At 52.7% G+C, this 25,123-nt stretch overlaps 1 protein-coding gene across 2 annotated transcripts; it reads left to right on the plus strand.

Annotated features, from left to right (window-relative positions):
• The first annotated feature begins 445 nt into the window (after positions 1-445).
• Positions 446-24,052, plus strand: CTSB (cathepsin B). Of its 2 annotated transcripts, none has more exons than XM_007961633.3 (10): positions 446-597; positions 14,961-15,111; positions 15,745-15,830; positions 17,348-17,462; positions 19,143-19,261; positions 20,146-20,231; positions 20,493-20,636; positions 21,142-21,258; positions 22,514-22,642; positions 23,088-24,052. In XM_007961633.3, exons 2-10 carry the CDS (start codon positions 14,986-14,988, stop codon positions 23,183-23,185), a joined length of 1,020 nt encoding a protein of 339 aa, XP_007959824.1. In that variant the 5' UTR covers positions 446-597; positions 14,961-14,985; the 3' UTR covers positions 23,186-24,052. The 2 variants fall into 2 exon arrangements, with proteins under 2 accessions (XP_007959824.1, XP_037839763.1); XM_037983835.2 differs by lacking the exon at positions 446-597 and adding an exon at positions 650-729.
• The last annotated feature ends 1,071 nt before the right edge of the window (positions 24,053-25,123 follow it).

Here is a 25,123-nt window from a genome sequence, read left to right on the forward strand (position 1 = left end):
AGGCTGTTCTGTAGGGTCCACAGCCTCGCCACCCCCAGCCCCTGCAGCGGCTTCTGAATGAATTAAATAAGCGACGGCGCCCTCTCCCCCACCCCGCCCCCGCCAAGCCGGCAGGCAGGGATCCCCGGCGCCGGTTCTGGCGGAAGCGGTCCCGCGAGGCGGGGGGACTTTTCTAGGTGGGGTGGGGGCTTTGGGACCACCTTTAGGGGCTTTTTCCCCATCCCCTGGCCCCAATTCGCAGCGTTTCGCCACCCAGGGCCCGCAGGGCTCCAAGCCCCTCTTCCCCAACCCGCGCGCTCAGGCCCCCGCCCTCCCCGGCGGTGTCCCCGGACCCCCGGCGGAAGGGGTGGGGGGGTGCGGGGCCGGGAAGAGGAGAGCGCGGGCGGCGGAAGGTGGCGGGAGGGGGTGGGGGCTGGGAAGCGGGGTGCGCGGGCAGCGGGAGGGCACGGGCGGGGCTGCGCGGTAGTCACGTGGCGCAGGACCGGGAGGGTACTTAGGGCCGGGGCTGGCCCAGGCTACGGCGGCTGCAGGGCTCCGGCAACTGCACCGGCTCCGCGGCGCGCAGGCTGGGCTGCAGACTCTCGGCGGCAGCGTTCGGTGAGTGCCGGGGGCACGGGGTCACAGCGGCGGAAGTGACCTTGGCGGGGACGGTGCCACTGGCCGCCGAGACGGGTTCTTCTGCGTCCCCAGTCGGGCCTAGGCGCGGCCCCGCGGCGTTCCTGGGGGCAGGTGGGGAGCCAGGACCCTCGGGACTGACCCTGACGGGCGGGCTGGGGTGGGAGCCCGCACGCTCCGAAGCGTCGACGAGAAAAGCAGAAAACAGCCCCGCCCGCCCGCCAGCCCCCTCCCCTCTGCTCCCCTCCCCGGGCTGTGCGCGGGACCCCGGCCCCCGGAGCGGGGACGCGGCCAGGAGCCCCGAGGGGGGCGCCTGCGAGGAAGAGCTCGGCTAGGTCCCGAGGCTGCTGCCTGAGATCGCGCTCCCAGCGCCTGGGCCTCGGTGTCCCCGGGACAAACTGCCGAGATTATCGCATCTGCCGGCATCTATTTTCGGTTTATTTTCCCCTCGTTCCAAAGGATTTGGCTGGCCAACTTTCTGCGCAAGATCCCACACAATTCCTGGGACCCCAGAAGACTGGTCCTGTTGAAGAACAGGGATCTGGCACTGGGTGGGCTGGGGAGGAACCCGCACGGAGTTAAATCCATAAACAGGAAGAGAAACCAAGCTGCGAAACCAAGAGGCGAATGGGCGATTGGATGCCGGGTGGGGAGAAGGCCAGGGACGCTCCCTGCCCCTGGACTCCAGTAAAGGGAAGCCGGGCAGAGTCCCTGGGGCCCTACCTCCCCCTCGGTTAGTAGCCCTGGAGGCCAGGGGAAGTTGGTCTCTGGGGAGCAGTAGGTGCCTGCGTGTGGGGCGCTGCAGGCAGGCTGGGGTGGGTGACCCAGCTGGAAGTGAATTGCACTTGGCTTCTTGGTGGGCCTCTGTCACCCCCTTCCCCAGGCATCGAGGAAGCCAGCAGGCTGGCAAGGAAAAGGATCCTAGCGCAGGCCCTACACCCCTCCTCCTAACGGAGGAGAGACCCCCAAACCCACTGGAGAAGCGATGCTGTGGGGCTCAAAGGCAGACCTGGCACGTTTTTGTAGCCTAGAAAAACTGATCCCCACTGCCTCCCGCCGGAGGAGAGGATAGCTGAGATGCACCCTCTTTCAATCCAAACGTTCAGGAAGGTAAGGCGAAGAGGCCTAAGAGGGCGTTGGCTTGGTTAAGGGCTGCTCTTTCTCTTCCATAACATCCGTTTTTTTTTTGTTTTTTTTTTTGAGATGGAGTCTCGCTCGGTCTCCCAGGCTGGAGTGCAGTGCCACAATCTCGGCTCACTGTAACTTCCGCCTCCCAGATTCAAGCTATTCTCCTGCCTCAGCCTCCCGAGTAGCTGGGATTACAGGTGCCTGCCACCACACCCAGCTAATTTTTGTATTTTTAGTAGAGATGAGTTTTAACCATGTTGACCAGGCAGATCTCGAACTCCTGACCTCAGGTGATCTGCCTGCCGCGGCCTCCCCATGAGTCACCATGCCTGGCGGAGAACTGTTTCTTGTTGGTGATGGTGACTTAGAACCCGCCAGCTCCTGGAGAAAGGGGCTGGGCCGCCCACCCTGTGTAGCTTTCCCAAAGACAGAGTCAGACGTCTCCTGGAGAGCAGAGGCTTCCTCTCCTTTTTGGTTATTTGTCCCCGAGCTGGAGTACCCCCTGGTGGAAAGGCACAGGTCCCTTGGCCCAGGTGGCAACGCAGACCAGACACGGCCCTGGCACAGCTCTCGCCCCAACAGCTCTCCTGGATGTTGGCTCAGGACAGCCCTGTTGTCAACTGGTCAGGCGGCGAGGGGTGGCAGCCCTTTGGCTCCAGGTTGAAGCGGCCCATGTGGTGCTGATTCAGCGGTTTGGTGAGGCTCTTCTCCTAGGCAGGTTCTTTTCTTTCCCTAGCTGCTGGACCTGGGAGTTGGAAGAGAAGTTGCACCCATTTTAGGGGTAACAGATATTTTCTGTTGCTCTTGGTTGGATTGGGAAGTGAAGGGAGGTGACGTTTAAGGGGTGCCTTGGGATGTCTGTCCGTGATGTTCTCTTTCTTTCTTTTCTTTTCTTTTTTTTTTTTTAAAGACAGACTTTCCCTCTGTCGCCCAGGCTGGAGTGCAGTGGTGCACCCTCCACCTCCCAGGTTCAAGCAATTCTCCTGTCTCAGCCTCCCAAGTAGCTGGGATTGCCGGTGCCCATCACCACACCTGGAATTTTAAAAAATTATTTTTAGTAGAGACGGGGTTTCACTATGTTAGCCAGGCTGGTTTTCGAACTCCTACCTCAGGTGATCCGCCTCAGCCTCCCAAAGTGGTAGGATTACAGGTGTGAGCCACCACGTGGGGGTGGCGGTGATTTTCTTAAGTCTGTTAATGAGTTACGGTTGTGTAGAAGAATACACCTTCCTTTCGAGATACGGACTGAAACATTGAGAGGGAGGAGTTACAGGTATGCCACTTCTTATCCTTTTCTCTTTTTTTTTTTTGAGGCGGAGTCTCACTCTCTCACCCAGGCTGGAGTGCAGTGGCAAGATCTCAATTCACTGCAACCTCCGCTTCCTGTGTTCAAGCGATTCTCCTGCCTCAGCCTCTTGAGTATCTGTGATTACAGGCATGCGCCTCCACACCCAGCTAATTTTTGTATTTTTAGTAGAGATGGGAGTTTCGCCACGTTGGCCAGGCTGATCTGGAACCCCTGACCTCGTGATCTGCCCACCTCAGCCTCCCAGAGTGCTGGGATTACAGGTATGAGCCACTGCGCCCAGTCTGCTGCCTCTTTTTGATGGCCTGGCGTAAGGAAATTATTGGAAAAATGTGCTGTTGAGTGATATTTACTGGGCACTTCCACATGGTACATGTAAAGGGAGATGGTTGGGGTGACAGGGAGTTGAGTCTAGGGGAGGCATGTACAGATGTGTTGTGCCTCTGGGATATCAGGGTGGCAGGCAGCAGTCTCTATGTCTGGTCCCAGGCTGCCTGAGAAAGAGTGTGTGGGAGGCAAACCTTGCGCCCTGGCATAGTAAAGTTTATATTTACCCTAGCCTGTGTGGGGTAGGAGGTTTAGGGATCAAATTCCACTCTGTGTTTAGACGTTTTTTTTTTTTTTTTTTTTTTTTTTTTTTTTTGGAGACAGAGGCTCACTCTGTCACCCAGGCTGGAGTGCCGTGGCACAATCTCCCAGGTTCAAGCAGTGCTCCTGCCTCAGCCTCCCGAGTAGCTGGGATTACAGGCACACACCACCATGCCTGGCTAAGTTTTGTATTTGTAGTAGAGACAGGGTTTCACCATGTTGGCCAGGCTGGTCTTGAACTCCTGACCTCAAGTGATCCCCTGCCTTGGCCTCCCAAAGTGTTGGGATTACAGGCATGAGTCACTGTGCCCAGCCCTGTGTTTAGACTTTTAACTAATCTCGTTTTTAGCTTCAAGCCTTATCCTCCACCTCTACAGACCACTCCTATGCCTGTTTACTGGTTCTTCCAGGGGCCATTGTATTCCCTGTCTGCTGCTCCTCTTTTGGATTCTCCTGCACATTTTTTTGTTCATTCATTCATTCATTCATTTATTGTTTGATTCATGACAGGGCCTTGCTTTGTCTCCCAGGCTGGTGTGCAGTGGTGCGACCATGGCTCACAGCAGCCTCGGCCACCCAGACTTAAGCAATCTGGTTCCCACCTCAGCCTCCCAAGTAGTAAGTAGCTGGGAGCACAGGCGGTGCCCAGCTTTTTTTTTTTTTCTTTGTAGAGACAGGCTCTCTGTGTTGTCAGGGCTGCTCTGAAACTCCTGGTTTCAGGTGATCCCCTTACCTGCTCCCACTTGGGCCTTCCAAATGCTGGGATTATAAGGCGCGAGCCACCTCCAGGCCTTTTTGTACTTTTAAAACTCTGCATCAGTATATAAACAATGTTTAAGTTTATATGACTTCAGTTCCACTACATGGATCCTTTTTCACTCATGGTTGTGAGATTTATTTCTGTTGATACATCCAATTCTAGTCTATTTGTCTTAAGTGCCCAGTGTTTATCTACTGAGGGACAGTTATATTATTTCGTTTTCACTATTATCCTGTGCTACAGTAAATATCCTGTGTCTCCCAGATGCTTAGAAGAGTTTCTGCAGGGCAAATGCAGGAGAGTTTGTTCTGGGTCCTGAGGTGTGTTCATCTTCCATCTTGCTAGATGTTGGCAAAGGGTTCTCCAGTGTGGTTGCATCAATTTACACGCCCAGCAGTGTGCAGAGTTCCTGTTCCTCACATTTACCAACACTAGATACTACCAGACTTTGATTTTTGCCAATCTGATGGATTTGAAGTGGTACCCTTGTTTTAATTTCATGACCAGAAATTCAAAGTTAATCTTTGCCATAGGAAAACATTAACCCACTTATGCCTAGTGTTCCATTATTGGAACGCTAAGCATGGGGAGTTTTTACATCGTACTGCTCAAAGTCATCACCAAGGTCTGATGTTTTTACTCATGCAACAATTCAAAAAGTTGCAACCTCTGGCATAAATGGGTTAATGAGTGACATTTTTCCTGTTTTTATTGTTGGTCAGTGATGGTGTATGTGCTGGTTTTATTCTTTCTTTTTTTATTTGAGACAGAGTCTCGCTCTGTCGCCAGGCTGTAGTGCAGTGGCATAATCTCGGCTCACTGCAACCTCCACCTCCCAGGTTCAAGCAATTCTCCTACCTCAGCACCTGAGTAGCTGGGATTACAGGTGTGTGCCACCATGCCCGGCTATTTTTTGTATTTTTAGTAGAGACAGGGTGTTGCTATGTTTGTTGGGCTGGTCTTGAACTCCTGACCTCATGATCTACCTGCCTTGGCTTCCCAAAGTGCTGGGATTACAGGCCAGAGCCACCGCCAGCCTATTTATTTTTTATCTTAAATTTTAATTTTCTAAATAGAGATGGGGTCAGGCCGGGCGCGGTGGCTCAAGCCTGTAATCCCAGCACTTTGGGAGGCCGAGACGGGCGGATCACGAGGTCAGGAGATCGAGACCATCCTGGCTAACACGGTGAAACCCCGTCTCTACTAAAAAATACAAAAAACTAGCCGGGTGAGGCGGCGGGCGCCTGTAGTCCCAGCTACTTGGGAGGCTGAGGCAGGAGAATGGCGTGAACCCGGGAGGCGGAGCTTGCAGTGAGCTGAGATCTGGCCACTGCACTCCAGCCTGGGCGACACAGTGAGACTCCGTCTCAAAAAAAAAAAAACAAAAAAAAAACCAATAGAGATGGGGTCACTATCCTGCCCAGACTGGTCTTAATCTCCTGGATTCAGTTGATCCTACCACCTTGGCCTCCCAAAGTGTCAGAATTATAGATGTGAGCCACTGTGCCCAGCCCAGAACTGATGTTTTGTAAATGCTGGGTGCTGAGAAGGATGTGTGGCTGGCAGTCTTGACTGTGTTATCTGTCTTTACCAGGCCAGTAACTTCTTTGGTCTGGACATCAAGATAATCTAGCATCACCAGTAAGCTTGCGTGGAGGAGGATGGGACCAGTGTGGCCAAGATGGTAACGGGACCAGTAGAGAGCCCTGTAGAAGACATCTAGATATTCTGCCCTAAGAGACCTGGAGGGCTGGGCTGTGTCATGACCCTCTGACCTGCTGACCGGGACTCCGGCAGAATGTGCACACACACACAGTCACGCAGCTTCCTGGCTTGCGCAAGTCCTGGGAGGGCGGTGCCAGCCACAGGCTTCTCCCATTGGAGGGTTGGAAGCGTCTATCAAACCACATCAGAGTGCTGGGGGCCACCTGCCACCCATTCCCAACTCCCCTAGCCCTCCTGGTGTTTGGGACGCGCTTTGCTTTGGCAGTCAAGACAGCAGAACAAATCAACTTTTGAGGCATTGTCACTGGGTACAGTTGCCATTATTTTTCATCCAAATTAGGATACTTCTGAAAATAGAAATGATGACTCTGGGACAGCAAATGTTGGCTGTCCTGTGTATAAGGAGATGGCTTTTCACCCTCCCAGTGACTGAGGAAGTTTCTCCCAGATGGCACTGCTCTGAGCCTGGTGCAAAAGAACGTCTCCTTCTATCTTCCATCAGCCTTGCGAGATGAGTATCTGTTCCCAGGGCCCCAAGGGAGGAAAACAGGACCTGGCTGGATCCGAGAGCTAGGCCTTTCTGTGGCTCGCCTTCATGTCAGCCAGGGCCTCGACTGCCCTGGTGTAATCTCGCCTGTGGTTGAATTTGGGAACCGCCGTGTTCTGCAGGCTGGAGAGACCCAGAACACTAATCTCATTGCAATCTCAAAGGATCTCTAAAAGCTTTTATAAAGCAGGCCCAAGGTCCTTTGGTATCCGATGCAGAATGGTGAATGCATTGGCTCTGTCAGCCTCTGAGCAAGTCAGTAACAGAACTGGGGAGCAGAAGCTTTCAGAACTTTCTAAAACATTGACTTACCAAATTGTCTTGTTTCCAGCCAACAACGACAACAACAGCAAATCAGTTGCTGAGGGCCTTCGTAGTGTCTGCTATTTCAAGCATACGGTAGCCATTTTGTCTGCAGGATGTGGGGTTGCTGTGGCTGACCTTGTACAATATTCCACTCATGGGTGTCTTCAGGCCTATGGAGAGCAGCTTGCGTGGGCTGGCCCTGCAGCACCTGGTTTGCAGATAGGTGGGCAGCGTGGGGAAGGACCTGTGAGTGGCCAGCCTGGTTCAGGTGAGGGAGGTGGAGTGGGGCTTCTCTGCTTCTCCTGGTTCCCTGGAAACCTCCAAGGCTGATGAGCATTGCTGTTGCCTCTGCCCGCCTGTGTGCTGGGCGGGTTTTCTGACGGGTTTTCAATTGCTCAGGGGCTAAGGCTGCAGGGAGCCCGCTCCATGGGACAGATGGGCCGCTGGTGTCCGTTCATCAGGAGACTGATGAGACCGAGGCCTGAGAGCCCTTTGGATTTCGTTTTTGTCCTTAATTTAATCATAAGTCAAGAATCTGCTAAACACGGTTCCATTAGGGGAAAAGACATAACACATCAGAGGCCACAGCAAGGCTGTGATTCCTACTCAAAAAGGAAAGGTCTCTGGGGTCTCCTCTGGGTCACTGCACAGCACACTTGAGGTCAGCACACTCCCACCCAGTGCAGGGCTGCTCCAGCATTGAGGTACGTCTGGCAGATTGAAGTAGGGGAAGATGAAACTCGCCAGTCTTGTTTTGTGGGTGCACTTAAGTGATGGAAACTTCAGGAGCAAGTGCCGTTATTAGCAGTGAGCGCCAAGACTAGTTTTTGTAGGAGAGAAAGAAAGTTCTCTGGGAAGGTCTTACTGAGCCTTCACAGTCTCCCCACCTTTCCACTGTTCCCCTGCTCTTAGCCGCTCTGCTGCCCTATAAAGCACAGTCTTCATTTGTGGCTTCTGGCAAAATGTAGGCACTTGACTTTTGATTTTTTTTTTTTTTTTTTTTTTTTGGAGATGGAGTTTTGCTCTTGTTGCCCAAGGTGGAGTGCAATGTCACGATCTCGGCTCACTGCAGCCTCCACCTCCTGGGTTCAAGCAGTTGTCCTGCCTCAGCCTCCTGAGTAGTTAGGATTATAGATGCACGCCACCACGCTCGGCTAAGTTTTTGTATTTTTAGTAGAAATAGGATTTCACCATGTTAGCCAGGCTGGTCTCGAACTCCTGACCTCAGGTGATCCACCTCCTTGGCCTCCCAAAGTCCTGGGATTACAGGTGTGAGCCACTGCGCCCAACCAACTTTCCATTCTTTAGAGCTAATGATGAGAGGAGCCAGCAGTATATTCACAGCATCAGCGAACGTGGAAGAGCAAAAGACTGCGTGAGAGATTTGCTAAGAATTCTTTCACTTTTTTTTTCCATCAGCCAGGAGCTAGCAACTTGGCTTATTTGGAAATTTTAGGTGTACGTGCCCTGTCTCCTTAAATCCTTTACAGATTTAGAGTGCAGTCTACCTGAGGGCTCTGTGACCATGTAAGAAAGCTTTTTCTTTTTTTTTCTTTTTTTCCTGAGAGAGTCTCACTCTGTTGCCCAGGCTGGAGTGCAGTGATGCAATCTCAGCTTGCTGCAACCTCTGCCTCCTGGGTTCAAGCAATTCTGCCTCAGCCTCCTGAGTAGCTGGGATTACAGGCACCACCACCATGCCTGGCTGATTTTTGTATTTTTAGTAGAGACGGGGTTTCACCATGTTGGCCAGGCTGGTCTTGAACTCCTGACCTTGTGATCCACCTGCCTCAGCCCCCAAAGTGCTGGGGTCACAGGCGTGAGTCACCATGTCTGGCCTCTTTTTTTTTTTTTTTTTTTTTTTTTGAGACAGCGTCTCGCTCTGTTGCCCGGGCTGGAGTGCAGTGGTATGATCTCAGCTCACTGCAACCTCCACCTCCTGGATTCAAGTGATTCTCCTGCCTTAGCCTCCCGAGTAGCTGGGATTACAGGCACCCACCACCATGCCCGGCTAATTTTTGTATTTTTAGTAGAGACAGGAGTTTTGCCGTGTTGGTCAGGCTGGTCTCGAACTCCTGACCTCAGGTGATCCGCCTGTCTTGGCCTCCCAAAGTGCTGGGATTACAGGCGTGAGCCACTGTGCCCGGGCAGAAAGCTTTCTTTTTCGAGCTTGGTGGCAGCCCAAAACTGATTCTTTAAGGATGTCAGGACTGAACACCTCCTGTGACTTAGCAGCACCTCCTCTCTGACTTTTCATTCCACCTCCTTCCAGGATCTCAAGGTCCCTATTTGTCCTGGGAGCGGCTTCAAGGTAGTCTGGGGTGCTGTTAAGGTGCTCTGGTTGATAGAGTCTCCTGGCCACGTGCTGTTTTTGGCACGTGACAACATTCTACAGAGCTGGAGTGGAGCATGCTTTCACGTAAGCACTCCACAGGTATGGAGAGAGAGGATAGGAGGAACACCTTTTTCGTTCTGTTTTTTTTTTTTTTTTTTTTTTTTTTAACCCAAAGATTAACTTGGAAAAGGGGCAGAGGGGTGCAGTGGAACCCAGGTCTGCCCAAGCAGCCCAGCTGACCAAGGTCTAGAGATGCGTCTGCTTGCAGCTGTTCTTCCACCAGCCCGCATCCTGGAAAGGGTTCTTGTGGCACGCAAGAGTTCACATCCTTCCCTCATGAAATAAGGACTTTGTGTTCATCGTTTCTTGTAAGAAGCAGAGCAGAAAGCACAGAATTGAGAAATAAAAGGGAAGTGTGTGCCTATACAAAGGGAAGTGAAAGCGGGTTGCCGTCCCATGCAAAGACCCTGGAACCTGTCAACAACCCAGCTTGTCATTTTCACCATCCACATTTGTCCAGAGTGATTGAGATTTGCGTTGTTGTGGAGAGAAAGGCGTCTGTTGCACGATGGAGTGAGGTTGTCACTGCCCTCAGGACCTCTGTGCCTGGCTTCATACTTTCTGGGTTCTCAGCAGTCTTGGGACCCTCAGAGTGGAAGCATTTTTGGATGTTAAATGATGGGGTTAATTGAAGTTAAGAGCTTGTTTTACTGGGCATGGTGGCTCACACCTATAATCCCAACACTTTGGGAGGCCAAGGCGGGCAGATCACTTGAGTCCAGGAGTTTGAGACCAGCCTGGGCAACACAGCAAAACCCCATCTCTACAAAAAATACAAAAGTTAGCTGGGTGTAGTGGTGCATACCTGTAGTCCCAGCTACTTAGGACACTGAGGGGAGCAGATCATGCCACTGCACTCTAGCCTGGGCAACAGAGTGAGATCCTGTCTCAAAACAAACAAACAAATGAACTTTCTTTTCATTTAAACTCTTCTCGGCGTTGGGGACCTATTGGAATAGGTTTAGTGTGAACTGAGGGCTAGAAGTGGTGGAGGAAGAGAAGAGAGGGAGGGAACAGAGCCCACTGGAGCAACTGCCCTTCCTACCTTATCATTGCACGCCAGGCGCGTGCTGGCGCTTCAGTCCTCAGTTCATTCTTGACTGCCACCTGAGACGTGGTTACTAGCTCCATTTTACAGGTGGTAAAACTGAGGCTTGGGGAAGGTCAGACCCCAAGGGTGCCATTTAGTCAGTGGCAGAGCCAGATCCAGATGCAGGTCTCCTAACTCCAAGTGCAGGGCTCATTTTATCAGCCGGTTGCAGCAGGCTGGCGGCCCCTTGAACCCCAACCTGGATGCCATGTGGGAGGAGCAGAGAAGCCAGGAACACCACAGCCCTGGGCCAAAGTGCGGGACTGAAAGAACTTCCCAGCGCTCAGCCTGGGACTAGTGGAATGGGCTGGACCCTGGGGCTGGTGGTGGTGGCCCCAGGGAGCCTGGGAATGAGTAGGGAGCACAGGCAGGTGTGGGAGGGCCTGGGAACCATGAAAAGAAGGGTGGGTTCAGGGAAGTTGCCCACTAGTGAAGTGGAGGCCCTGTGGGACTCCAGGGAATAGCCATGGCAGGTTGTCCTCCAGCAGCTGAGAGCCATTGGACATGGCAGCTGCCTGTGTTCTCAGCCACCACAGAAACCAAAGAAATCTTGGTTTAAAAATTCAAGTTGCCATAGAAACGCTCTCATCCTCGACTTGGCTTATTATTTAAAATAACATCTCTACAGCACAAAAGCCCCCGGGGACATCTGAGGACACTTCTGTCTGCCCACGAGACACGCTCACCTCACAGTGTGGAGGCTGTATGGGTCACTGACACGCAGGACCACGTGAGATGCTGCCTACCCACGATTCACGGAAAAGGGGAAGATTATTAAGAAAGTCACTAGGGGCCAGGTCCAGTGGCTCATGCCTATAATCCCAGCACTTTGGGAAGCTGAGGCAGTCAGATCCCTTGAGGCCAGGAGTTTGAGACCAGCCTGGCCAACATAGCAAAACCCCGACTATACTTAAAAAAACCAGACGTGGTAGCACAGGCGTGTAATCCCAGCTACTCAGGAGGCTGAGGCATAAGAATCACTTGAACCTGTGATTCTTAGGGAGGTGGAGGTTTCAGTGAGCCACGATTGCGCCTCTGTACTCCAGCATGGGCCACAGAGCGAGACTCCTGTCTCAAAGTCACCAGGGAGGAAGCCTCATTGGTGGGAAGGAAGACCAAATTGGAAATGCTGTGAGGAATCATTAAACCAAATGTCCTTTTATCAGTTTGGTGGCTCAGGGCCTTTAGTAACACCGCCAACTATTTTTCCTAGAAGAAATGAAACTGAAGTAATAGGAACATAGTCACTTTTTTTTTTTTCTCTTAAAAGTAAGAGTACGTTGTGAAAAAAAAGTCTTCCCGCTGTAGTGACCGACAACTGTACATCGTCCTCGGCATTTCGCGTGTCATAGCAGGAGTGTGCCTGCATGTTAGATTGTTGAGAGGGTCAGACGCTTATGGTCCTCGGTCACCCACAGCTTGCTTTTTCCCCACTTAACACTGGGACTTGGGGCATTTTTACTTTGTTAGTACAATAGAATGTACTTCAACTAATTGCTTTTTTATTTTTATTTTATTTATTTTATTATTATTTTTAGACGAAGTCTCTATCTGTTGCCCAGGCTGGAGTGCAGTGGCGCAATCTCAGCTCAGTGCAACTTCCGCCTCCTGGGTTCAAGCAATTCTACTGCCTCAGCCTCCCAGGTAGCTGGGATTACAGGTGTGTGCCACCACACCTGGCTCATTTTTGTATTTTTAGTAGAGATGGGGTTTCACCATGTTGGCCAGGGTGGTCTTGAACTCCTGACCTCAGATGATCCACCCACCTAGGCCTCCCAAAGTGCTGGGATTACAGGCATGAGCCACCGCGTTCGGCCTATTTTTATTTTTATTTTTTTAATTTTTGAGACGGAGTTTTGCTCTTGTTGCCCAGGCTGGAGTGCAATAGTGCGATCTCGGCTCACTGCAGCCTTTGCCTCCTGAGTTCAAGCAATTCTCCCACCTCAGCCTCCCAAGTAGCTGGGATTGCAGGCATGCGCCACCACACCTGGGTAATATTTTTTGTATTTAGTAGAGACGGGGTTTCACCATGTTAGGCTGATCTTGAACTCCTGACCTGAGGTGGTCCAGCCACCTCGGCTACAGGCATGTGCCATGGTGCCTGGCCAACTAGTTGCTTTTTTAATGGTTGCTTCATATTCTATTTAACCACTTACTATAATTTAACAATTACTCGGTTACTAGATACTTGCTTCATTTCTGGTCTTTTGCTAATGCAAAAATTATTTAGCGAGCACTCGTGTGCATGTATCTTTGCATTTTGTGGGATACATTTCTAAATGTCAGGTTGCCCAGTCCCAGGACATGCAGATTTAGAAACTGGTGGGCGTTGCTGTATATCAAGGAAAGGAAGCCTAAAGTATCTGTTAGTACTGCTTTGTCAGTTTTTGTTTTAAAGAGACTTTCCAGTTTAATGCAAGCATTTTCCTTTGAAGGCTATGTTTTCTGTCAATCCTAGGCTTTCCTCCAGCAGTACTTTAAAAAAAAAACAACTTTATTTTCTTTAGAGATGGGGTCTCACTATGTTGTCAAGGCTGGTCTTGAACTCCTGGTCTCAAGTGATCCACTTGCCTTGGCCTCCCAAAGTACTGGGGTTATAGGTGTGAGCCACCGCACCCGGCCCATTTTTAAAAGGGCATTGATTTTTTTCATAAAACCTTTATAATTAAGATCTGTCGGCTGGGCACAGTGGCTCACACCTGTAATCCCTGCACTTTGGAAGGCTGAGGTGGGTGGATCATGAGGTCGGGCATTCGAGACCAGCCTGGCCAACATGGTGAAACCTTGTTGCTAAAAATACAAAAATTAGCTGGGCATGGTGGCACGCGCCTGTAATCCCAGCTGCTCAGGAAGCTGAGGCAGGAGAATCGCTTGAACCCAGGAGGCGGAGGTTGCAGTGAGCTGAGATCATGCCATTGCACTCCAGCCTGGGCGACAGAGCAAGACTCCGCCTCAAAATTCTGTGTTGCATGCGGTACTTTTTGTGTGTGAGGAGTCCAGTGTGAAGATTCAGCCTTCAGGCAGCCACTTGTACAAGCACTGTCCTGTTTCGTCTCTGGCCTCACCTAGGTACGCTGATTCCTCCATGGAGGAGGTGCTTCCGAGCAGTCTGTTGGGTGCTCTGCTGGCGGGCATCACTCAGCGTTTTATGATACATTTGCTGCCCCAGAGGGCCTGGCTCCCGTCAGAGCTACTTTCCACTGGCTGGGTGTGGTGGCTTATCCTTGTAATCCTAGCACTTTGGGAGACCAAGGCCGGCGGATCACCTGAGGTCAGGAGTTCGAGACCAGCCTGGCAAAACCCCATTTCTACTAAAAATACAAAAATTAGGTGCATGTGGTGGTACACACCTGTAATCCCAGCTACCTGGGAGGCTAAAACATGAGAACTGTTTGAACCTGGGAGGCGGAGGCTGTAGTGAGCCAAGATTGTGCCGCTGTACCCCAGACTGGGTGACAGAACAATACCCTGTCTCAAAAAAAAAAAAAAAGAACTTTTTTTCCAGAGCCGTCTTGCTGTCCTCATATATTTATTCTCCCAGATGAATTGTTGCTTAAGCAACAATGCAGTTTAAATTGTTCTTCAGATAGAATCCACAACTTCAGATAGTTCCAGTCAGTTTGTTAAGCACTGACACCACAGTCCTGTGACTTTCATGTTGACCGGTGACCCGTGGGAGGTAGAGCACCTCACTCACCCGCGGAAGCCCCTGGAGTGAGGGACAGGAGCCCCTGCCTCACCCATCTCCCCACGCTGCGGTTCTCCCCAGCCCTGGGTGCAGGCGCCCAGGAGACATGTATTGCTTTTGTCGAGCTGCTTGCTTAGGAGGGTGACTCAGAGTTCAAGCTGGAAAGCACTGGCTTGTGACTCATGAGCCAGTCCCAGATCAAAGGGCTGAGGCATCAAGGTGAGAATTTTCCTTCCCAGAAGCCTCATCTCTGCAGCCGGAAGCAGAGCCCTTGGCTGACTGGAAAAACCAGAGAGGCCCCGGGAGTGGGTGGATGGCCAGCCCAGCCCCACCTCTCAGCCTCCACGTCGACCAGCCCACACCAAGCTTGTTTGTCTGTGTCCTGTCAAAACTAGGACTCCTGTCTTTTCTTACGTTTCTTTTCTAACTTTTCTTACATTTCCCTGTCCCATGGGTGTTCCACTTAGGGCGTAATGACACAAACAGGCTCTTCACTGTTTCATGTCACTTACTTGGGCAAGTCTCTCGAGCTGTTCCACAAATCCAGGCAAAGGCTGTTTAAAACTAGTGGAGCAGGCCCCTTGGCTTTCTCTCCTGGCTCTGGCCGCCTGGCCCCCGGGGACACACACGAGGTCATGGCATGCTGCAGGCACCAGGGCAGGGAGGCGGGGAGCCCATGGGCGCCTCAGCTCCTCAGAGTTCTCTGCCTGGGCCAGGACGAGCACGGGAGTCCACTGATGTCTGAGACAGTGCCCGTGTGTGTGTGAGCCTTTGACCCACATAACAGGTGTCCTGATGCCCTCTGTCCTCTCCAGGTGGATCTAGGATCCGGCTTCCAACATGTGGCGGCTCTGGGCCTCCCTCTGCTGCCTGCTGGCGTTGGGCGATGCCCGGAGCAGGCCCTCTTTCCATCCCCTGTCAGATGAGCTGGTCAACTATGTCAACAAACGGAACACCACGTGGCAGGTAGGCTGTGGGGCTGCGTCCTACGTGTGTCCCCTCCCAGGTCGGTCTGTGCACACTGACTCCAGGATGGGGGGCTGACTCTCACTGTGGCCCGCAGAACATTATGCCCTGGACTGTTGAGGAACAGCCCTGACCCCAAGTCACAGTGGCTCTGGACCACGCCTGCCTCCTCTGTCCCATACCCCATATGTGTGCATGAGTGTGTGTGCGTGTGTATGAATGTATGGTTGTGTGCACGCGGAGGTGCGTGGGGGAGTAGGTGAGCTTTGGAAGTGTTCAAAACCAGCTAGCCCCTGTGACGCCTGCCGTGGCAGAGTGGCCGTTCACCAGTCCTGCCCCTGATTCCCTCTGTCTCTGTCCAGCTCTGACCCTGGGACTGAGAACCAGAAATGAGGAGTGAGCCATGTTGAGGGCCGGAGAGGGTCTCTGATTGTCAGCAAATGGGAGCAGATCGGGGAGACACCCACTCTGCCTGTGTGTCACTCTGGGCTGTTCCCCGCTGCCCCCCAACCCTCGTGCCCTCGAGCTGGGTAGGGCCCCTGGCTTTCCCTGGGTTGGGCCTGGTGTGTGGGCAGCGTGCCCATCCACCACTATCCCAGGAAAGCCCTCAGTCAGTGGGTGACTCTCTTCCAGGCCGGGCACAACTTCTACAACGTGGACGTGAGCTACTTGAAGAGGCTGTGCGGTACCTTCCTGGGTGGGCCCAAGCCGCCCCAGAGGTGAGTGCCCGCTCCTCCGCACCACTGTAATGTGAGTGGCGGGCGCTGGTTTGGGGCAGTGGGAAGTGGGAGAGTGAAGGCCTCTCTGGCATCCACAGGGCTCTTGCTACCCAGGGCTACCGACACCGCTTGAGGTACAGCACTTGTCTCTTCTTTTCATTTTTGTATTATTTACTTTTTCTTTTTCTTTTATTTTTTCCTTCTCAAGTTATTAGTAGAGAAGATGCTGGTGCTTTCTTTTGTTTTGGGGAGGGTCTCACTCTGTCACCCAGGCTGGAGTGCAGTGGCGCCATGTTGGCTCACTGCAACCTCTGCCTCCCGGGTTCAAGCGATTCTTGTGCCACAGCCTCCTGAGTACCTGGGGCCACAGGCTTGTACCACCATGCCCAGCTAATATTTGTATTTTTAGTGGAGACTGGGTTTTGCCGTATTGGCCAGGCTGGTCTCAAACTCCTGGCCTCAGCAAGTGACCTGCCCCCGTCGGCATCCCAGAGTGCTGGGATTACCAGCATGAGCCACCTCCAGTGTTTTCTGTCGCGCTTCTCTAAGGTACCTCAGCCCTAGGTGTGACAGACTAGGTCTGGGTCTCCACTATGTAGGCAGACTCAATCTTGAGTAATTTAAGGAAAATCTAAGAAAAGCCAGATAAGGCCAAGTACAGTGGCTCTACTAAAAATACAAAAATTTGCCAGGCATGGTAGCGGGTGCCTGTAATCCCAGCTACTCAGGAGGCTGAGGCTGGAGAATCGCATACACCCGGGAGGCGGAGGTTGCGGTGAGCCAAGACCGCGCCACTTCCCACGTGAGGATGGGGTAATTAAGTTGCAGGACACTGCCTTCTGCACAATGGGGATGATATGAGAAATGATGAGAGGATCCTGGGCAGACGTTGAGGCAGGAGAGCGGGGCAAGAAACACTATCTGGACTGGATAAACTCATTTTAAAAGTCCATTACATAAGCCTAGAAAGAAGCATACAACATCGCAAGTCAGACCAGGCATGGTGGATCACGCCTGTAACCCCAGCGCTTTGGAAGGCCGAGGTGGGCAGATCATTTGAGGCCAGGAGTTTAAGACCAGCCTGGCCAACATGGTGAAACCCCATCTACTGAAAATACAAAAATTAGCCGGGCGTGCTGGTGCGTGCCTGTAATCCCAGCTACTCAGGAGGCTGAGGCACCAGAATCACTTGAACTCAGGAGGCAGAGGCTGCAGTGAGCAGAGATCTCACCACTGCACTCCAGCCTGGATGACAGAGTGAAATTCTGTCCGGCCCGCCCCCCATCCCCAAAGAAAAAAATCGCTAGTTGCATTGAGCAATAGAATTTCCTTTGGTTTTGTGAAAGTCCCAGGGACACCTGCCTGCAGCCTTCTCCTGCGTGTCTTGTTGTGCTCACTTCCTTTCTAGGGGATTGTGGCCCAGCCACAGTGACTGCTCTTAAACCAAGTGGCTTTTGCAGGGACTGGGGAGGGAGCTGTGGGATGAGAGCTTGTAATGAAGACCTTCCTTTATCCAGAGTTATGTTTACTGAGGACCTGAAGCTGCCTGAAAGCTTCGATGCACGGGAACAATGGCCACAGTGTCCCACCATCAAAGAGATCAGAGACCAGGGCTCCTGTGGCTCCTGCTGGGTAAGGCCCTGCTGGCCAGCGGGGAAAGGGCTGGAGAGAGAGGAAGCAGCAATGGGGAGTCTTGGGGGATTCGGGGTGGGGACAACTCTGACAAGGCAAGTTATAGAAACTTTCTGAGTCCCAGTTTCCATCAATACAAACATCACAGTCTCTCTGGCCATGAATTATGGCAAGGATTAGGCGGAGTGGCGGGCAGAGCATCCTGCAGATTGCAAGTCCACGTCTAAGGGTGGCGAAGCAGCTCCCTTCCCCTGACACGCTGCCCCGTCCACAAATACCAAGAGCTCTCACCGCTACTCTGCTTCAAGAAAGCGTCCCTTTAGTGTCAGCGAGCTGTCTTAATTTTGTCACTTAATTGTGGTAAAATACACGTAACAGAAAATTTAATAATCTTAGCAATTTTCTTTTTCTTTATATTTTTGGGAGGTGGAGTCTTGCTCTGTCACCCAAGCTGGAGTGCAGTGGCGGGATGTTGGCTCACTGCAACCTCTGCCTCCTGGGTTCAAGCGATTCTCCTGCTTCAGCCTCCCCAGTAGCTAAGATTACAGGCGTGCGCCACCACACCCAGCTAATTTTTGTATTTTTAGTAGAGACGAGGCTTTGCCATGTTGGACAGGCTGGTCTCAAACTCCTGACCTCAGTTGATCTGCCCTCCTCGGCCTCCCAAAATGCTGGGATTACAGGCGTGAGCCACCACACCCGGCAACTATTTTCAAGTGTACAGTTCTGTGGCATGAAGGACATTCACAGTGTTGCTCGGCCATCACCATCTGTCCCCAGAACTCTTTTTCACTTTGCAAGACAGAAGCTCTGTCCCCATTAACACCAATCCCCCAGCCCCTGGTGACCCCCACCCTACACCCTGTCTCTGAATTTGACTCCTAGGGACCTCATACAAGTGGGTCACACAGTATTTCTTTTCTGGGTGAGCTGTGTTTTTTGTTAAGAAAAAAACACGGCCAGGTGCGGTGGCTCACGCCTGTAATCTCAACACTTTGGGAGGCTGAGGTGGGCGGATCACCTGAGGTCGGGAGTTTGAGACCAGCCTGGCTGGTGAAACCCTGTCTCTACCCTGTCTCTACTCAAAATGCAAAACAGCTCGGTGTGGTGGCGGGCACCTGTAATCCCAGCTGCTCTGGAGGCTGAGGCAGGAGAATTGCTTGAACCCAGGAGGCAGAGGTTGCAGTGTGCCGAGATTGCGCCACTGCATTCCAGCCTGGGCAACAAGAGTGAAAACTCCACCTCCAAAAATAAAAATAAAAAAGTAAAAAAACACACATACAAACTAAAACTACACATTTGACACTTTTCAGAAATGAACCGAGTTCCCAGGCGGAGGTTCACGGTAGTGGCTCTCTTGCTTTAAAAGCTGAGTTGGGCAGATGTCGAGGCAGGAGAGTGGGGCCAGTGGCTCATCATGCCTCTAATCCCAGCGCTTTGGGAGGCCGAGGTGGGCAAATCACTTGAACCCAGGAGTTCAAGACCAGTCTGGCCAACATAGCAAGACCCCATTTCTATCAAAGAAAGTGAAAGCTGAGTTTGAGCCCCAGGCGCCTCCCCTGGTGTTGAGAGATCAGTTGTCCACAAGGTCTGAGGTGCCCCTGTGGCCCTTTGAGGGGACCGTGGCAGAGGGCCCAGCCCGGAGGTGGCAGCCTCATGCGGTGGGACTCGTTCCTACAGGCCTTTGGGGCTGTGGAAGCCATCTCTGACCGGATCTGCATCCACACTAATGCGCACGTCAGCGTGGAGGTGTCGGCGGAGGACCTGCTCACCTGCTGTGGCATCATGTGTGGGGACGGGTGAGTCCGGCTCTGCTTCCACAGCGGGTTTAGTGCTGGGAGACCCTGGGCCCCGGCGTCTCGGTGCAGGGGACTTTGAGGACTTCTGGGACTCCTGCGAGTCAGAAGTGTTTCAGGGAGACTCCGGGAGTCTGGCAGGCAGGGCCTGGCGTGGCTGCTGCTTCCTGGGAGGTGCCTGAACCAAGGTTGGCCCGGCAGAACTGTCTGAGGGGTGGTGTCCCAGCAAAACAGACAGTCTCAGAAAATGTGGTGGAATGTCTGACCCTGGCCTGGTTTGTGTCATCGCATGTTCCTTTTTCCTGCTTGGGGAAGCAGTCTGGGCATTTCCTTATGTGTAGTTAAGGAGGATGGAGCCACGTTAACAGCAAGGTGGTGGCACAGAACTTCCCAGCCCAGCCTCACCTTGGTTCTGCAGTAGTGGTGTTCGCCCGCAGCTGCAGATCCGAAACACCTGAGGCCTTCAAACATGTGCCTGGGCCTTTCCCCAAACTAGTTAAATGAGAATCACTGGCGGTTCTCATTTCAGAGAACTGGTGGTTCTCTCGTAAGAACCACCAATTGGTGGCTTTTCATAAGTACCTCAGGGAAGTTTAGTGTCCGCTCAGTTGAGAATCACTGTTCTACTTGGAAGGACACGAACAGGAGAGCCTCTTGTCCTCTCCAGGATCTTTGTGGGCAGGGGTGGGGCCGGGGGTTATTTCCTGCAAGCTGTGCTAATCTAGGGAGCGTCCCTTGGAGGGTTTGGTGTCTGGGAGGGCTGCTGCACCACTTGCTGAAGGTGGGGGCGGGTCCGCGAGTGACCTCGGGCACTTGGGTGGCACACAGCGGTCTGGAGAGCAGCTAGTGCTTCTTTCGGAGGTTTTCATGAGAGGCTGTCTTTTCAGCTGTAATGGCGGCTATCCTGCTGGAGCTTGGAACTTCTGGACAAGAAAAGGCCTGGTTTCTGGTGGCCTCTATGACTCCCATGTAGGTGAGTGTCTCCCCTCGGCCCCTTTCCGGCCAGATGGATTGTTTAAGCAGTTAACCATCGTGGCTTTATTTGCCTTTATAAAGTGGAGGTTGAGACAGAGGGCCGGGTGAAAGGTGCGAGCAGGTGCACAGGCCTCTGGCAGGACCTGCCTGGCATCCATGCTGCAGGCACGAGGCTGGCCTTGCGCCAGGTCTGCCTGTCCCAGCGGGGCTTCTTGGTGGGGGCTGTAGGTTGACTCTGCTTTCTCCCTGATCCCATCAGGGTGCAGACCGTACTCCATCCCTCCCTGTGAGCACCACGTCAACGGCTCCCGGCCCCCGTGCACGGGCGAGGGTGATACCCCCAAGTGTAGCAAGATCTGTGAGCCTGGCTACAGCCCAACCTACAAACAGGACAAGCACTACGGTAAGGGGCCTGGCCACGGCCGCGTGAGGCTGGGGAGCTGCTGCATCCTTCCCTACGCTGCAGGGAAGAGGTCAGGGCTGAGAAGCCTTGGGGTCCAGGAACCCTAGGATAGGGAAGGAAAGGGAAATGATGCCGTCTTGCCAGGGGAAGCAGCGCACTCTCCACTTGCTGTCTGTTCCACCCTGAACTCAGCCTCAGCCCTCCCAAGCTGGAAGGGACCAAAGCCCTCATTTCACAGGGGAGTGGCATGTCCTGGAGTCCTGGGGTATCCTGGCCTCTTCCAGGGCCGCATGCTCATTGTTCCCTTCTCTCACTTCTGAGCTTCCAGCCCCAGCCCCGTCCTTACTCCCTCAGGGGAGCCTTCCTCGAGCTCCCCTGGCTGGGCAAGTCCCCTTAGACGCAGTCTTCCCCTGGAGGCGACCAGAAATCAGTGACTGGCTGATGGTGGCACAGCACAAGGCACTGTCACCTCCCTCCCCAACCGCCAGCTCGGTTCATTTTGCAGGCTACAATTCCTACAGTGTCTCCAATAGCGAGAAGGACATCATGGCCGAGATCTACAAAAACGGCCCCGTGGAGGGCGCTTTCTCTGTGTATTCGGACTTCCTGCTGTACAAGTCAGGTGCGCGCTGATAACAGTGGAGGCTCATGCTGACCCTCCAGGGGAGGGGAGCCTGGGGGGCCAATAGGACTTGATTGGGGTAGGCAGGCAAGGGGCTGGGGAAGAGGCCGTGAGGGGCCTCCCGTGCAGGCTCACTGCTCTGTGGACCAGGCTGGCTCCTCACAGTCTGGCTCTCCACCTGCTGTGCCACCACACAGAGAATTCCGGAGGCCTCTCCCAGGGCCTCTGGGCTAGTTCCTTCCCATCCCTTAGAGTCCAGCTCACATGTGTTTTCCGTGGAAGCGCCTCCTCCCTGGCGGCTGAGCATGCCTGCCCTCGCCTTCATGGCTCTGCATTGCTTTACCAGCATGTTCCCGTTAAAACGGCAGGCCTTTTGTGTCCGCACTGGGTGGCACATTTTCTTCATCTTTGTCTTTGCAAAGGCCTAGATCATGCCTCACACCAGTGGATGAACACACAGGGACCTTGCCCTGGGCAGTGCTGTAGGGACTCGAACCAAGGAATCTGGACAGTCCCCATCCCCAAGTCCTGTTTTAGAAATCCCTTGCTCCAGATGAACGGTCTTTGCTGACCGCGTCGATCTCATTAATATTTTGCTGGGAAACTCCAAAGCTCTCAGCTCTTGTAAAACAACAGTTTGACAAAGGAGGATGATCCTGGCAAGAAAAAATGACTGTAAAGATGGTAGTTCTTAGCACAGTCCTTGCCCATATTATTAAAAGATGCGTTTCCACTTTGATAGTGATTTCCCTACCAGAGGAGACTGGTTGGGGAGCCCTGAGCCCCTTAGCCAGTATCTTTCCCATCAGCGAGCGCTGGCCGCCACCAGCCCGCCCTTCTCCCTCACCTCTCCAGGGTGTACCTGGAGCAGCTGTTAAAACTCTTTAAGCCGTGTGACCCTTCTGCCAAAGCCTTCCTTACATGGAATCCCCGTGTATAGAACAGACGCATCTGTCACCTACCATTAAATGTTTTACAAACTAGAATGTATTAGAAATTCTATTTTTAAAGACAACCAACAAGCACATTTTGTAGGAGTCTATTTTAATATTTACTCAACAGATTTGAGTGTGTTGGGCCTTCAGAAATATATTTAATATTCCCCAGTGTTGTGGTAACCCCAGAGCCTTCTGATGGAGCAGCAGGGTCCCTCTGGAAGCTGTTTCTCCTGCCCAGAGGGTGACCAGCGGAGTGTGGGGGGTACTGTGGGGTGCAGGCCAGTGGCCTGGTCTTGGTCTCAGCTGGTTCTTTTCAGGAGTGTACCAACACGTCACCGGAGAGATGATGGGCGGCCATGCCATCCGCATCCTGGGCTGGGGAGTGGAGAACGGCACACCATACTGGCTGGTTGCCAACTCCTGGAACACTGACTGGGGTGACAATGGTGAGTGGCGGCCCCTTCCTGTCGAGAACAGGGAATCGTGAGCCACACACAGTGCCCGTCTCGGCTTTCTCTGTTCTACCCTCTGCACAGCCTCAAACCCTAGACCTAAGGCCAGGCTGTGAGCTCCTCCTATGTGCCAGGCACCCAGGAGTTTCCTTTTGCTGCAAGGGCAGACCCCGAGCAGCTTCAGAGCCCACGCCTGCCACAGTTCCCACAGCATCGCGCCAGATGCCGTGATGGGGGCGGTGAGCGGGCAGGAGGGTTGTCAGTGGAGGTGTGCCCCACGGCTGCCTCCAGAAGCCTCATGGTGCTGAGGGCTGTGCTACTGGGCAAACAGCAGGAGCTGCCAGGGATCGGTGATTACTCCCAGGTCTTTTAGGGATGAGTCTGAATATATTGATTGACCCTTGTCACACTTTAAAAGCACCTTACTTTTTATTCCCAGGCTTCTTTAAAATCCTCAGAGGACAGGATCACTGTGGAATCGAATCAGAAGTGGTGGCTGGAATTCCACGCACCGATCAGTACTGGGAAAAGATCTAATCTGCTGTGGGCCTGTCCTGCCAGGCCTGGGGGAGTTTTCCCTGAATACAGTCAGGGATCGGGGTGAGATGGGGGTAGAAATGCCTTTTATTCTTTGAGTTCACGTAAGATACAAGTTTTAGACAGGGCTTGAAGGACTGGATTGGCCAAACCTCACATCAGCCATCAGAGCTGTCTTCCAAGGAGACGCATCCCAAATCCTGGCTACATCCCAGCCTGTGGTTACAGCGCAGACAGTCAGGCCATGTGAGCCACTGCTGCCAGCACACCACGTCCTCCCGCTATAGACCAGTGCCACAGGGAGTGCCTGCTGCCCCAGCTGACTGTGGCCCCTCCCCGATCCATCCATCTCCAGGGAGCAAGACAGAGACCCAAGAATGGAAAGCGGAGTTCCTAACAGGATGAAAGTCCCCCCATCAGTTGCCCCCAGTACCTCTAAGCAAGTAGCTTTCCACATTTGCTATAAGATCAGAGGAGAGATGGTGTTGGGAGCCCTTTGGAGAACGCCACATTCTCCCAGACCCCCTGCATCTGTCGAGTTTGCAATGTCACAACTTCTCTGATCTTGTGCTCAGCATGATACTTTTTTAATAGAAGTCTTCTCTTTTGTGCACTCTGCTAATCATGTGGGTGAGTCGAACAGCTGGGAGCACCTGTGCTAGTTTTACAGATTGCCTCCTAATGGCGCGGCTCAAAACGAAACCAAGTGGTGAGAACTTTTTTCTGACCCACTATCTCTACTACCACAAGGAAACTAGTTTAGGAGAAACCAGCTTTTACTGTTTTTTAAGAATTACTGCTTCACCCTGTCAAGTTAACAAGGAATGCCTGTGCCAATAAAAGGTTTCTCCTTCAACTTGAAATCGACTCTGATGGGATCTCAGAGATCATTTGTCACTGCCTATAGACTTGTGGCTGCCGTCTATCCTCATCCCTGCAGAGAATTACGTCCTGGAACTGCATGTTCTTGCGACTCTTGGGATCTCATCTTAACTTCTCGCTGCCCCAGCCATGTTTTCAACCGTGGCATCCCTCCCTCTTAGTTCCCTGTCATCCTCATCAACCACCTCTCTAAGTCCTTGGTAAGCTTGCCCTTGCTTAAGAACTAACAACACAGCTGTGCTCTATTTTTTTGTTGTTGAGACAGAATCTCTGTCTGTCGCCCGGGCTGGAGTACAGTGGCGCCATCTTGGCTCACTGCAACCTGCGGCCTCCTAGGTTCAAGCGATTCTCCTCCTTCAGCCTCCTGAGTAGCTGGGATTACAGGCACTCACCACCATGCCCGGCTACTTTTTGTATTTTTAAGTAGATACGACATTCACCATGTTGGCCAGGCTTGTTTCAAACTCCTGGCTTCAGGTGGTCCACCTGCCTCGGCCTCCCAAAGTGTTGGGATTACAGGCGTGAGCCACCATGCCTGGCCTCTCTTTTTTATCAGCCACAAATCCAGCAGCAGCCTGAGGATTCAGCTCATAAAATAGGCCTGGTGTCTTGGTGATCTCACATAACCAAGATGCCATCCCGTGGAGAAACACATCCCCCTGGATGCCCTCCAGTCTTGGTTTGGGCTGGCGTCAGAGCCGGTATACAGTATTTTGAATTTGTATGCCACTGGTTTGCATTGCTGGTCAAGAACTCCAGTGCTTTGCGTAGCCCTGGTTTAGAATCATGTTACAGCAGTTCTTGGTGTAGAGGAACCTAGAAGACCCAGCAATCATTCCACTGCCCTGCCAAGGTACACCTCAGTACTCCCCTTCCCAACTGAGGTTGTGTGGGGCTAGCTCTTTCCAGAAGCACTGAAGTTTGGTTTCTGACGTGACTCAGAAGTTAGGAACCAGAAGCTACATCAAATAAGCTCTGAAAATCTGAGGAGCATTGTATTGTAGGAAAGGTTATGCTCATCATGGCACTTAAGAGATGCTTAACAAAGGTTACCAA

This window comes from Chlorocebus sabaeus, chromosome 8, assembly GCF_047675955.1.
Source record: "Chlorocebus sabaeus isolate Y175 chromosome 8, mChlSab1.0.hap1, whole genome shotgun sequence".
Lineage (NCBI taxonomy): Eukaryota > Metazoa > Chordata > Mammalia > Primates > Cercopithecidae > Chlorocebus > Chlorocebus sabaeus.

Excerpts from the sequence above, each read along its gene's own strand:
- CTSB (XM_007961633.3), top strand. The coding sequence starts at position 14,986 with ATGTGGCGGCTCTGGGCCTCCCTCTGCTGCCTGCTGGCGTTGGGCGAT. Across the intron at positions 19,262-20,145 it reads GGCATCATGTGTGGGGACGG|CTGTAATGGCGGCTATCCTG; the intron begins GTGAGTCCGGCT and ends CTGTCTTTTCAG. Across the intron at positions 21,259-22,513 it reads CTTCCTGCTGTACAAGTCAG|GAGTGTACCAACACGTCACC; the intron begins GTGCGCGCTGAT and ends GGTTCTTTTCAG.